Source organism: Falco naumanni, chromosome 14, assembly GCF_017639655.2.
Source record: "Falco naumanni isolate bFalNau1 chromosome 14, bFalNau1.pat, whole genome shotgun sequence".
NCBI classification, from domain to species: Eukaryota; Metazoa; Chordata; class Aves; order Falconiformes; family Falconidae; genus Falco; species Falco naumanni.
The window spans coordinates 9931068-9944745 of record NC_054067.1 but is presented as its reverse complement, the minus strand read 5'-3'; the positions used below and the strand labels follow the sequence as shown (position 1 = coordinate 9944745).

The following is a 13678-nucleotide window of genomic DNA, read 5'->3' as shown; positions in this document are numbered from 1 at the left end:
ACCAGGCCCCTCTCTGCAAACGGGGAGCAGAACTGGCCACTCCTGCAAGTCGCAGTGCAGAATCCTTTTAGTAAGTCATTTAGTTCAGTTTAACGGTTCAAGCTCAAGACACCAAAATTAGGTAAATTGTTGAAAGTGATTAGGAGACAGACTATATTTTATGTTTATTAACAGTAATTAAAAAACAACAACAAAAAAAAAAACCCCACCCAAACCCAAACCAAACAAAAAAACCCACCAAACCCTCTGTACCTGTTTCTGGAGAAAAGTTCTGAAAAGGTGACACACACACCCCCCACACCCCATGGTGGTTCAAAGTATTGGCCACAAGTTGATTTCTGAATGGGGCTTTTAAAACCGACGACAAAGCTAAAATAAGAAACGAGGCCCTGACTCATATTATTTTAAATCTTAAGGCCCAGAGCAGCGAAAACGGAGACGCTAGAAAGGAAACGCTGCATGCACCTGCCTGCCCGCAGCAGGGAGAGGAGCAGTGCTTTGGGTTTTGCTGGGTGCAAGTGCAGGCTGTCAGCGGCGCAGCCTTGCCAGAGCTCCCCCCTTTTGAGGGCCTGCAAGACACGCGATGCAAACATGAATCTTGCAGTGAAGCCCAAGCTAAGATGATGAAGTCTGTCACACTTGACTTTCACTGATAACAGTCCCACGGCTTTTCCTCAGCAACATTTTTAACCCAATAGTGCTTCTAAAGAATGGTGTACTCCTTAAAACAGCAAAAACTGTGGATTACATTAGCTGCTCTGCAACTGATCTAATTTATAATCTTGCACTTGTCTCTTAATTCTCAGGAAGCTTGTGGAGATGCTTCTGAGGGTTCACCGGAGTCTGGCCGCTGTGACCAGCTGCGTGAGCCTGCTGGGGCTGGGGCATGGCTGTCAGGATGGCCCCTCGCCACCACACCCTACCCCCCAAGCAAGGGTTGTTTCAAACTTTGCTAACACAAAGTCCCTGAGACTTGCTGGCATGCAGGGAAGTTCAGGGTGCAACTGGTCTTGTGGAAAACTGGAGTAAAGATGAACATAGCTTTGGTCTTGTCTTTGCAATAGCAATGTACGTACTTGTTTGCTCAGTGGGTATATGTACTTGGGATTTATATTTATAAAATGGATGTGGAGAATCGTAAGATACACTGTTTAGTAGGCAGTTGGATACAGAAGCGTGTGGGCAGGGTGCGTGAACCTGGGTAGAAAATAATTTGATGTAGGGGATGGAGAGTGCAGCGGGCCCCTTTCCCTGTCTTGTCACGTGTGGGGCAGCCTGGGACTTGAGCTTGGCCTCCCCTTGGAGGGGTGGGGAGCGGGATGGTGTCTGCGGGAGCACTGCAGCACGCTGCTGCCCGCAGGTGAGCCGTGCCCCTTCCCACCGCGCACGAAGCAGGCAGGCGCCGGGAAGGGCTGCCATCCCGGCTGCTCAGCTGGAGCAAATCCCTAGGGAGTGCTCGGGGGACCCTCTGGGCCAGCCTGCGGGGGCTGTCCGGGCCTGTCTGTCCTCTGCTGTCGCGCATCTCCCCGTAAGGCTGCCCGGGCCATGTCCTCGCCGCCTACTGCCTCGGTGGCAGTGAGGTTGGTTGGCTCACGGGAGTTGGCTTTGGCAATAAAATTATAGGTGCCTATTTTTTGTGTTTTCCTCTCCCCTGCCCCCGCTTCTCCCCCTCCCCTCCCGGCCGCCCTCGGCTTATCCCGAGGCGCGCAGCCGCGCTGCTCGCGTCCCCGCCGTTTCTCCTTTCCCGCAAAACTTCCCGGCGCATCCCGGGCGGGGGGTGGCGAGGCTCCGCCAGATCCCGGCGGTGCTGCCGCGGCGGCTCCATGCCGCGGCTTCGGGCCGCCCCGGCTCCTCCCCTCGCGGTGTGCGAGTGTGTGTGTGTGTGCGTGCGCCGGGCCGCCGCCGTGCCTGCCTCTCCCAGCCAGGCAGCAGCCGCGCCGCGCTGCTGGCGGCGGCCGGAGCGGGCGGCGGCGGCGGCGCTCGGCGAGCCCCGGGCGGCTCCGCGCGGCCCCGCGGCGGCCGCCGCTCCCCGCCGCGCCGCTGCCCATGCCGGCCGGGCAGCCCTAGCCGTGCCGGCTCGGCTCCGCGCTCCTCGGCGCGGCGCGGGGCGGGGAGGGGGCACCACTTCTCTGAGTCTCCCCACCAGATCGTTATGGACCTATTCGACTTTTTCAGGGACTGGGACTTAGAGCAGCAGTGGTAGGTTTTTTTCGTTGGTGGCTTTTTCTTTTTTTTTTTTTTTTTTTTTTTGGTTTTGTTCCCCCCCCCTCCCCCTTGTCTCTCCACCCCTCTCCCCCTCACAGCTGCCTCCTTCCTCTCCTCCCCGCTCGCTCCCCGGTGCCTTAGCCTTTGTTGAGGGGCGAAGCACCCGGTGCCCGCCGGGGAGCGGGTCCGCGCTGTGCCCGCGGGGAGCTGCGCCGGGGCCGGCCCCGCTCCGCGGCCCCGCCGGTGGGGAGCGCGGCGCGGGCTGCCGGAGCGGGGGGAGCGGCGGGGAAGCGCCGGGATGTGCCGGGTGCCGGCTGGAACAGCCCGAGCAGCCCCCCGGCCGGGCAGGGGAGCGGTGCGGAGGGGCGATGCTTCCCCGCGATCGCCGCTCTGCTCATGTTGTGTTTCTGCTGTCAGTGACAATATTCCTTTCGCGGGGAGAAACGCAACTGGAGTTTTGCGGTGCGGCACAGTTCAGCTGTAGCCCTGGCCGGTGTGGGGGCTTCTGTTGCTGTTTCCGCTGGTTTCCTTATTCTGGATGAAGTGTTATTGAAGTTAGTTTTGGAAGTGGGAAGATCGGTCCCCGTGATATTATAACAGATATTTCCCCTCCCCTCATTCTTTTATTTTCTTTTTTAATTATTATTATTTTTAAAAGAGTGGAATTTTGGATTTATATTGCTCTGCAAACGGGTGCACACCTTGAAAAGGTCGGTGCATCTGTTTAAGTGTATTGTAAACTTGTTACCAAAGTGAATGTTAAGGAATTTTCGATGGGTGACAAGTAGCCGGGAAAGTTAGAATCTGGGTAGGTATTAGTCACTTTCCCGGCTGGTTAATGAGACTATGTTTATTCTTTCATTGTTTTTATTGTTTGGGGGTTTAAATTTATTTATTTATTTAGTTTTCAATTTAGCAAATACAGTTCTAATTCTTTAACTCTGCACGGTGAAATTCAGTGGTTGGTTTCTGCTTTGTTAAATGCTATTAGGCTGAGGTGCAGTTTGCCAAGAAAGAAGGAGACTAAAATACTGTATTTTGTGATCCTAATCTCTAAATGTCACACCGATTATGTGTGCATATGCATGTGCATTTGGACCTCATGTTTGGCAGAGGGTTTACTTTACTTTGTTGATAATATAAAGGTATGTCTAGTAAGAGATAATATATTTAGTTAATAACTATCATTTTGCCAAACACAGTCTTAACAGCTATGGTTGCAAATCCAAGATAATCAGAACCAAATACCTGTCACGTTCTATTTTACAGCAATTTGGAGTAAATCCTTGGAACCCGTAAATTACACTGTATCAATGTTAATCTGTAAGCAGGCGTTTTGGATCATGTGCATGTTTTATCAGCTCTGCATAAACCATCATATTACATCTTTTAATAACCATGCTGTTGTTATTTAAAGGTAATAATCACAATAAAATTAGTGCTCAATTAAATATTGTGCTTCCACCACACTATCTTTACTTTGCTACACTAATTTATTTTGCAGACAACTGATAACCACCGTATTACTACTCAAATAATATTTGCATACAATTTGCCTAATTTATAGTGTGGGTAACATCATTAATTTAGTAGAAGCTCTTACAACCCAATATGTGGGTGTAGTTCTAATACTAAGCACATTATAGGTATTGAGTTTTAATGTTTGCTTAATAACTTACTTTCATTTGACTATGGTTTTATGTGGATTTAGAGATGTGCATCAGAAAGAAAGGAACCTTGTGCCTCTGTTTTTCCATAAAATATGAGCATATTACCACTCATTCTAGAAATGCCATTTGCTTGCTTTCCTACAGTGAAATTTAATGGTTTTAGTGTTTTTAGGATCCATGAGGAAAGAACATTTTTACTTTGTTTCAAAGTGTTTGATATGTACACAAACTCTATATGGCACAGGCATTCACACACAATTACGTAGTGCAGACATCAAGTTGGATTTAGCTTTTAATAATCCAATTAGCATATGCAAGTGCACATGTATGTAATATGTAGGTACATAATCTATGTGTGTGCACATACATGTATTTTATTGTAGATTTAAAGATTTCTGTCTCTGATAAGTAGTTGCATTGCTTAAGGAGAGTTGAATTTAGCTCATCTATCCATAAAGACGTGCATGCGTATATATGTAATATGTTATACATGCATCGTCCCCACACACCCAGAAATACGCATGCTCACCCATCAAGATTTATTGATTTTTGTCTGTGTATCCAATATTGTGTAGTTACTTCATAATATTTACAAATAAGCATATATAACATGATCTGTAAATTGCTGCTTCTTGTTTTGAAACTGTCCTCCTTCCTTCTGTCTGTAAGATGGCCTTTGTAAAAGGTGTTTCACAAGCATTTGTAAGGCAATTACAGACCCTCTTCTGCACTCCCTGTAAACCCAAAACTTCTGCTAATCTGTGCTGCAATCGCCAAGACGGCAAGCTCAGGCCTACAGCGTGTGTGTGGGTGTTTGTATGTACTATCTGTATGCAAAGTACAACAGAAACATAGTTAGCCTGAGAAATATATTTTAAAAAAATATATTTATAGCTTGAGCAGAGATTTTTTTTTCTTTTCTTTTTATTTTTTTTTTCTGATGTGCATTGCCATACTCTCAGGAAATGACTCCTCAAAAGTTTTGGGCTGATGGGAAAAATAATTTTTCCCCCCCCTGCAATGGAGGCATGTCTTTATGTCACTTCTTGAAACGTATTTTGTCAAGAACTGTCAGAGTTATAGTTTGTGCTGCTGCTATGTATGTTCTTAAATTCTCACCTGGCATTTCAGATGATTAGTGGGAGCTTTGTCTTGATACAAACTGCAGAATCAGCCCTTTAGTTTCCCATATTAACAGAGATCACAGTAATATAAGAATGAGGTGTTTCATTGAACCTTTGTCAAGAACGTGGCTGAGGGTTGGTGTGGGATTTTTTTGTTAACACTAGGGTAAAATGTGTAAAATAAGGCCACAGCTATCCCAGTGGATGTTTTCCCAGACTTAAGCTGAAAAAAAACCCCAAAACAATTTAAATGAATCTAAACTCTGGCTGAGGTGAAAGGGCCGAAGCTGAAGTCTGCTATGATTCCTGGATGAATAAGGAATGTTCACCTGGGCTTGCATTTAATATGAGCCATTCTATGAGGGAGAAAGGAAGGGAGATGGATATAATGAAAAGCTTGAATGCCTGTGTGCACCGAGGGGACCACTTGCTGTTAAAAATCAAATTTCATCTTTTAAATCACTTTCCACGCTTGTCTGTAGTAACCAAGTAAATGAAATCTTGAAGTGTCCTGGGACCATGTGGCTAGATTTGAACCTGCTTACGGAGTAAGGTGGTGCCATTAATCAGCAGCTGGGAAACAACAAAACCCAACAAAAAACCAGCCACCCCAGAATATATAGCTCCTCACTAACGCAAACAAAGGCGGAGAGATTCACAGTTTATGTTTATTGTCGTTATTATTAATATTTTTTAAGTCCTCCAATCTTTGAAAAAGTGGAAGGAAGGAAAATAGTGGGAAAATGCATCTTGAGGTATATAAAATAAAAACCTGGCAAAGGGACGTAAGATCAGCAGGTAAGAGTATCATTGTAGCTGCGTGGTTGTGGTGGGGAAGACATCTCACTGCAGAGGAACAAGCCTCTTGGTTTGTTGTTTTTTCTTCTTTTTTTATATTATGTATCACAAGTAGCCTAATTGCAGCAAAACCAGCAAACTGCCAGTTATACAGGAAGAGGCTTAAACTCACTAAACTGTTATATAAATAGAAAGTTCAAAGGTCTGTTTGTGGCTGACAAAGCTGAGAACAGGCCATCTGTGGGCCAGGTTCCTCTCCTGCATGAATGCAAAACCAGTGCGTGCCACAGCAGTGTGTTCTTTCAACGTAGTCCTCAACCTGGAGGGGGTGATCCTGCTCTCCAGACAAAGGTGAACTGTTTCAGTTCCAGCGCTGGGTATTTCCCTCCCACCGTCCCCCTGCCCTCTTTTCTCTTTGCCTTGTGCCTCTGCAGAAGACCTTCTCAGTTACTGTTCTTTCACCAGGGTCTGTAATAGCACACTAAATGAAAAGTCATCTGAACGTGGAAACAGTGTTGTGTTGTGTTTCTGATGGGAATGTGTGAAATAGAGTAGAGAGGGTCTTTGGGAATTAGATTGATATTTTTTATATTTTTTGGGGGGTGATGGTGAGAGCATTAGTGTAGGAGAAAGTCACATTTTGAATGAATTTCTGTAACGTTTTTGTCTTCTTCCCTTTCTTCTCCTTAAGAAATATTACAGTTGAATTGCAGTTACTTTTTGGATTCGTGTTACAGACATCCCCAAGTAATTATTTGAAAATGTTTCATTTTCGATTTGCTTTGAAAGTGTAAATGGATGGATTGTGTGGCTGCTGGTGGGTGGGTGAGGGGGATTAGATGCTGTCAAAACAAGCAGCTGAGGAAGACCAAAAATAGTCTTGGGCCAAAACCTATACTTGAAGTACATCCTGATTTAGTAATTCTTCCCTGGCTGTTATTGAACTCTATGGAGTGTAAATCTTGAAAGAACTTGGCCGTGTGCTAACATTAAGCTCACATCTATCCTATGAGGCAAAATTACTATCAGTTTAACAACATTTGAATTGTTTTCCTAATGATTCATTCAATAATTTAATGACGTTTAAAATACACAAATTGGGATGGAGAGTAGATACTTCAGATACTGTTTAGCTATTCTGAAGCCAGGCAGAACTTCAGAGCGTTTAAGCACTTCATATTCGAATGCTAATTATATTGTTTGGGATTTTCTTTTTGAGTAAAAGATGGTGTTATGATGCAGGTCCTTCAGGGAAGCAGAATTTTTCCTTTTGTCTGTCGTGACAAGACTGTTGCTGCAACCTGGAATTTAAATAATTTAAAGGGAAAATGTGACATCCTGTAAAGTGTTAACTTAAATATACTAAATGATTTCTGTAAAAACGGGTGGGCACTGATGGTCATTTTGGGCTTCTTAGGACTGAGATGGTATGCTCTAGTGTTGTGGAAGGAGCGTTATGATGGTTTTTTTGTGTTATGAAGCCCAATTTCTGTTTTTATCTGAGTCAAGCAAAATTCCCATCATGCAAGATGGGACAAAATTGGCTCTAAGACTTAGAAAAAGCACATGGGCCTTAATATTGTGGGGTTGTTAGGCAGGTATGTAGTTTTAAGCACATGAGCAGTCCTATTGAAACAGCTCTGATTTCAAGTTATGTTTTACTGAACGGGGGTTTTGAGCACTCCCAAAATGCTCAATGTGTTTGACTAGTGACTAAACCCCAGTTCTTTACATATGTGGGAACGGAAACTGACATTATTTTTTGTTATTTTTGCCTGTACAGTACACATCCCTTTGCCTGAAATCAATCAGCAGTTTTACATGATTACACAAATAACTGGGCAGCCAGAAAGAGTGCAACTATCAAATCTCATTTTAAAAATAAGAAATTAAAAAAATTGTAGGAAATGTTTAACACACTGAACCCATGAAGTTTGTGGAATAAGCATCTGAAGAGATAGACCCCATCCTGTGTTTCCCTGGTGCCTTTAGTTTGAGGTATTGGAGTTTCTTTGTGTAGAGAACTTGAAGGATTGGGCTCCTGGATACTTTTTAAGCGTATATAATGAATAAGTACCATAAAGTACCCATGCCTTCCTCCATCTTGGCCTAAGCCAGTAGCCAGTGATGTCAATGGAGATGCTCTCAATTGACTTCAGAGAGTTTGACCCTGTTTTGGCCAAAGGCAGGCTTCATGAAATGTGGAGCAACTCTCTAACGACTAGGATCAGCAAACCACTTTGTGCACACCTAATATTATGCGTGTGGAAAAGCTTCACAGAGCCCAGTTCTGAACCTGTCTAATTCAAATTTACTGCCTTTCTTTGGAGAAGAAAGAAAAGAAAAATGGAGAGGAAAGTTTGTATCTTTTCTCTTGGTTGCAGTTAACAGAATGTATTTTATAAAGCCATCAAACATCTATTAACACTGAAAACTGAAACTGTGCCACAACTCAGGGTTTGCCATGTTATGAATTCTTTCTTAAGCATCAATAAAGAAGATAGTAAATCCAGTCATATGTCAAGTGAGTATAACCTTCCAGACCACTCATAGTATAATATAGTCAGGAAGTCACAACAGTGACTTGAAAAGACAGTTCTTTCATTCTTATTATTGTTAGTGAATGTTACATATTGATGCTTTGTAATAAAAATATTTGTTTACATTGTTCTAATAGCTTTGGTCAGAGGTCAGAAGGTATGTTACTCCTGAGTAATGGACAACTGTAGAGATAAAAAATGAGTGGAAGGGTGGCAACATGCATGTCAGTAGCTTTTAAGCTCCATTTTGTATGTCTTCTAATAATACAGTTTTTTGACCAAAAAGGTATGTGTTATCCCATCTACATTTGTGAGCGAAGATTTTGGGGAATGAGCTGGAGGGAGTTGTTTTCAAAAGCTATGTATTGGAGCCCTATGAGGTCTCATAGAAAGTGGAAAAGAATTGCATATTACTCCTTGGTTTCAACAAGACTCTTGTTGAGCACAGTCAGTGCGATGGGTTTACCATGTTGGACTCATAGTGTTGAAAAAAAAATGATATGGAACTAGAGAGCTGAGGTAAGGCTATAAACCAAAACTTCCTGCAGTTAACTTCCCAGCTGTTACAAACTGTTTTATCATGAAGAGACTGTTTTTCAACTCATACATAGCAGATCCACACAATAAATTATTATGACTTTTAAACAAAGGTCTAGTCAGTAGTTTCTTCTTCTGTAAAACTTTATATCATGTTTTAATAACATTTTATGAATGTGTTCAAATCAAGCCACCAGGAGAAGAAAGCTCTTACTTGGGGAATTTTTTCTTTATCTGACCTCAGCAGTTAATCTGTGTCTTTTTACTGGGGGTTGTCGATGAGTTCTTATTCCAGGTGATTTGAGATGGTGAGGTTTAAGGAGAGCTGGAGATGATACCACAACTGGAAGTCGATTTTCATTGAAGGTAACACAGAGAATGGGGGAATGCCATTTACTACGTATAATGTGCAAGTTTTGTTTAGTGAGGAGCTGTAGTCAGCAATTCAGATTCCTGACTCAGATGCTGCATGGTGCTACTAGTTATAGTAAGACATGAATAGCCCACTCTTTATAGGGGTGGGGTATTAACAACCAGCAAGGAAAATGAGATAAAGCACCAAGTTAAAAATCACTCAGTAGTTCCTTTGACAAGTATTATAATAGCTATTTTTGTATCACTGTGGGTGTACATGGTGTTGCGGAATAAGTAAATTCGGTAGCTCTACATTGCTTTTAGTGCCTGGAATTCAAACCTGCAGATGTCTTGCTACAGAAACTAGTGCTTTTTCCTTATGGCACTTTGCATGGACTGTTATCAGGGTTTGACCATAGTTTAGAAGTTTTCTTCTTGGTCATTTAAGTGTAGGCCCTTATGATAAGTGATGGTATCTGCATCCTACAAAGACATCCCACAGACACCTAAAAGTACGACTGGGTAAAAATGGAGCAGTACTTGGTGGCTTGTGATCTGTGCTGAGAAGGTGGCTTCACAATGGAATGTTTTCATCTAAAATATTTTTATCTCTGAGGGTAACAATCCATTATGTAGGTCTACTTGTTCTTTTTTCATCCTTTACTGTATCACTGGCTTAGGTCAAGATTTCACTTGTGAGGAAAAAAGCAAACAACTGTCAGTAGAGAAAGCAAATGCAAAACTTTAAATACAAAGTGTCATTAAGGTTGCCACTTCCCATTTAATTCAGTCTCATATCATGAGGTAAACTAAGGTCCTGCAGTAATACGGTGCTTAGGTGAGCCTATTTCTATGCTGCTGTCAGTAGCCATGTATTTAAGAATGTAGTATTCAAGACTGGGAAAAACAGATGCCTGTTGGTTATGGACCTCTTTGCATAGAGACCAGTGTGTGAGACGATTGCAGGGGGCTAGATTTTAGAAGATTTTACTTTTTAGGCCCCTTTCCTGAACTCTCAGGTGAGACACCCATAGCTTGCTGTAGCCAATTCATGTGTAAAACCTTTGGGCTGCTCTTTCAAATGTGGGGGTGATTTTTCTTCTAGTTTCTTTCCTGTAGAACAATGGAATGACATTCTTCCTGGTGTTTCCTATGAAGAATAATGATGAGGAATTATCTTCTCTGTCTACAAGTGTTTAAAAACTCATTAGTTAGGGTCCCTGAAAGAATTCCAATACAAGTCAGTGGGTGTGGTGAAGCTGATTGTAATGGGAAGCGGACTGGGCCCTGGGGCTGGTGGTCAGCAGGGAGGCGAAGCTGTAAAGAATACTGTGCATATGCTATAGTAAGCATTTTCATAGATCTCCTCTGTGGGAGAGGACAATGGCTTTGGAGCTCATATTTACTCAAAAAGCAGCCCTTTGATTTTCATGGCTTTATGCTTCGTTGCACATTGGAAAGCCCATTTGTCTTCACCAAGCCTTTGAAGAGGGATAGGTGAAGGGATTGAGGCATTGGCCAGTGGCTGAGGGTAGTGGTTGCTTGGAGAAGGAGCTACATTGTCCTGCTGTTTTTTTGGTGATACGTGGCAAAGGTGCTGTCATCCTTTTGAAGTTTTCTAAATCAAGGTGAACATGTATTTAGGAACAGAACATGGATTCTCTTACTGGCTGTGCCACTAGCTGCCTTACTGCCTTTGGGAAGTCACTTTGTATCTGTCAAAGTGGAATAATGATATTTACAGCTTTGGTAATTTGCCTTTTTAGTTTGTTTGGGTTTTTTGTTCAGGTGGAAAGCATGAGAGAAGGGACAGCTATGTAGTTGCCTTTATCTGGTGTTTTTTGTTCACTCATCTTGTTGGGGGTCAGCTGGGAACTGTTTTTGACATTTTCTCTACTCTGAACTTCACTCGAGCTATATAGTCCTTCACTACCTTCCTTGTACTGCATTACCTAGAAGAAGAGCAAAGTGTTGACCCAGATTGGCTATGGCACAGCTTATGCACTGAGATCCTGTGTTGGATGCAGCTTTTGTACTGATGGTATCAGACACATGTTTAGAAAAAATGGGGTAACGTTTCTGGCCACAGACCTTTCAAGCTGTTGATTTGTGTTTCTCTGCTTTACCTCCTTTTATGAAGTGAGAAGAACATCATCTCAGAATTTTACTGGTAGACTGAGGCATTTTACAGAGAAGTCATTGTCATTACCCCTTCTTGTACACAGGGGAGTGGAAAGAGAGGAGCCAAGTGACTTGCAGAAGGGCTTGGCGTTGGTCAGGACTGCTGTCAGCTGAGTTCCAGTTCACTGCTTGCCCGCTCTGATGGGTATATTTTCCTGTTCCGCAGGGGTGTGATGAGGTTAAGTCCCTTAATGTTTATGAATGTTTATGATGATAGAGCAAGACAGAAACCTAGGCAGATATATTAGTAGGGGAAAGGCAAGCCTGTAAAGAGAAGTGGTAGGATTTGGGCAGAGCACATCTGCAAGAAAAGGTAATCAAAGCAGAGAAACTCTTCTGAAGGGCAGAATTTATTTACAGTGTGCATATTTGATACAATTTACCCAGCTCTCAGCTGGAGAGCAAAGGCTGCCATGGACCTTTCCGGGGAAGAACGACCTTGTTACTGCAGAAGACTTGTCATTTCCCGGGTCTTATAGCAAAGCTTTGTATATGCAGCTGTAGCTTAAGTAAACGTCATGTCTTGGATGCTTCACTGAATAGTACATCCACACTTTTTCAGAAGCATTGTTGCTCTTTGAGCCAGCTGCCTTTGTTTCTTGCAGACCGCTGCTTTGTTGGTTAACCCTGGGCATGAATTTTCTTCACATATGTTATTAGACTGAACATATTTTCTATTTTTACCACTTGGGGATACAAATTACTGTTTTGTGTTTAGCAAGCGCTAGGAAGGGTACATCTTTGTGATGTGAAAAGAAAATAAATACAGAGGCAAAATTTCATTTGAAGATCCTTTCTTTCAAGGTTCAAGGGAAAACAGGCAGCAAACACAATTGATGGTCTTTAGTTTTGTGTCCCTGAAAAGCAGGAGGTATTTGCACATATGTGTGTTAATAGATTATGTTGGTGGAATTTGGCTCTGAAATTTACAATGGGCTTTTGAAGAAGGGAACAAATTTTGATGAAATCCTGTGTATCATTTTAAGGCAACTAGAGAGATTATTAGTAATGTACCTACTTACAAGTATTGTCTTTGTGGCTTTGATAGTTGTCTGTGGGCCAGTAAAGCTGCACTAGAGGGCTGAGCTAAAGACTGCTGCAGCGGGTTGAAGTTTTTCCTCGATTTAGTAAACTCTAAAACATACTTAGCTAGAGCTTCCTTTGCTTTCTCACTCTATTTCTGGAGAAGATGACCTTTACCTACTCTGGCGTAGAGGTCCAGAAACGTTATGCAATCTACTGCAATATTTTTGTTACTACTCAGTCTTTCCATCTCTCTTTAAAGAGCCCTTGCCCGAACGGCCCGTACTTTAATGTGCACATGGAGTGATCATAGATAAGGGAACATAATTAAAGAAGGTCTTGATAATTGTGTAGGGAAATGCCTGTGTACTTGTTCAGAATCATACAGCCCCACCAGCAGGACATTGAGCGCATTTGAGTTGTAGACCATGACTAGGTGTTATCCTCATCAGGATAATAAATAATACACTTTCCTGTCACTTCACTCTGCCTGGTTCTTTCCCCATTACCCAAGACAAGCTGTTGTGTGAGAATTTTGCTGGGTTGTAGACTGCTCATGAATCTTGCAGAACATGACATGCAGACATCTAACAAACATGACTAGAAACTGCATAAAATACATAGACATAACACAGAAGTCATATGTTTGAAAACACATTAGAGCCTCACAAATAACCTGATATCTAGAACGCTTTTTTTCCTCTGTATATCCATAACCAAGAGTGTTCCGCTAGCTGTGTTTCAACAAGATCTGGGTTATTTTAGATTTTGTAATGATTCTTGCTTGTGTAAACTTGCAAAATCTGCCTGTAAATTCAACTTCAGTGATAAAAGGTCTCATCAAAAAATTGAGGCAGGCTAGAATGTTTGGTTAAGATTTAATATCTTTCTAACTAATTATAACACAGTGTCAATATATGCTCTAATGTCTGTGGAAAAGGAGCATAAATGATAGAGTTCTGTTGTACCAGGTTTTTTGTAAACAATAGTTAGGTGGATGTCTGAAGCAAGGGCAAGAGAATTGATAAACCTATTCCAAAGGGCTTGCAAAGTTGAAGTGAGTTCTAAATGCAGATTAGGAGCAAATGATGACAGCCAAGCCAGCATTACCTCAGTTGATTAATTTATAAGGATACTGGTCAATGATTTTAACCAACAGCTATGCATAGTAGAATCCTAATGGGATCTGTCTGTTAAGATTACATAAAGTAGAGCATTTGATTTATTTCATAGCTTTCCAACACTC

At 42.5% G+C, this 13678-nt stretch overlaps 1 protein-coding gene across 2 annotated transcripts in view; it reads left to right on the top strand.

The window, feature by feature from the left end:
* Window positions 1–2042: 2042 nt before the first annotated feature.
* Window positions 2043–13678, top strand: part of AFF2 (AF4/FMR2 family member 2) — a 349256-nt gene continuing 337620 nt past the window's right edge. For both annotated transcript variants that reach the window (XM_040614279.1, XM_040614278.1), the window contains exon 1: window positions 2043–2199. In XM_040614279.1, coding sequence (XP_040470213.1) covers window positions 2153–2199 — 47 coding nt within the window. In that variant the 5' untranslated portion in view covers window positions 2043–2152. The remainder of the gene's footprint in view (window positions 2200–13678) is intronic.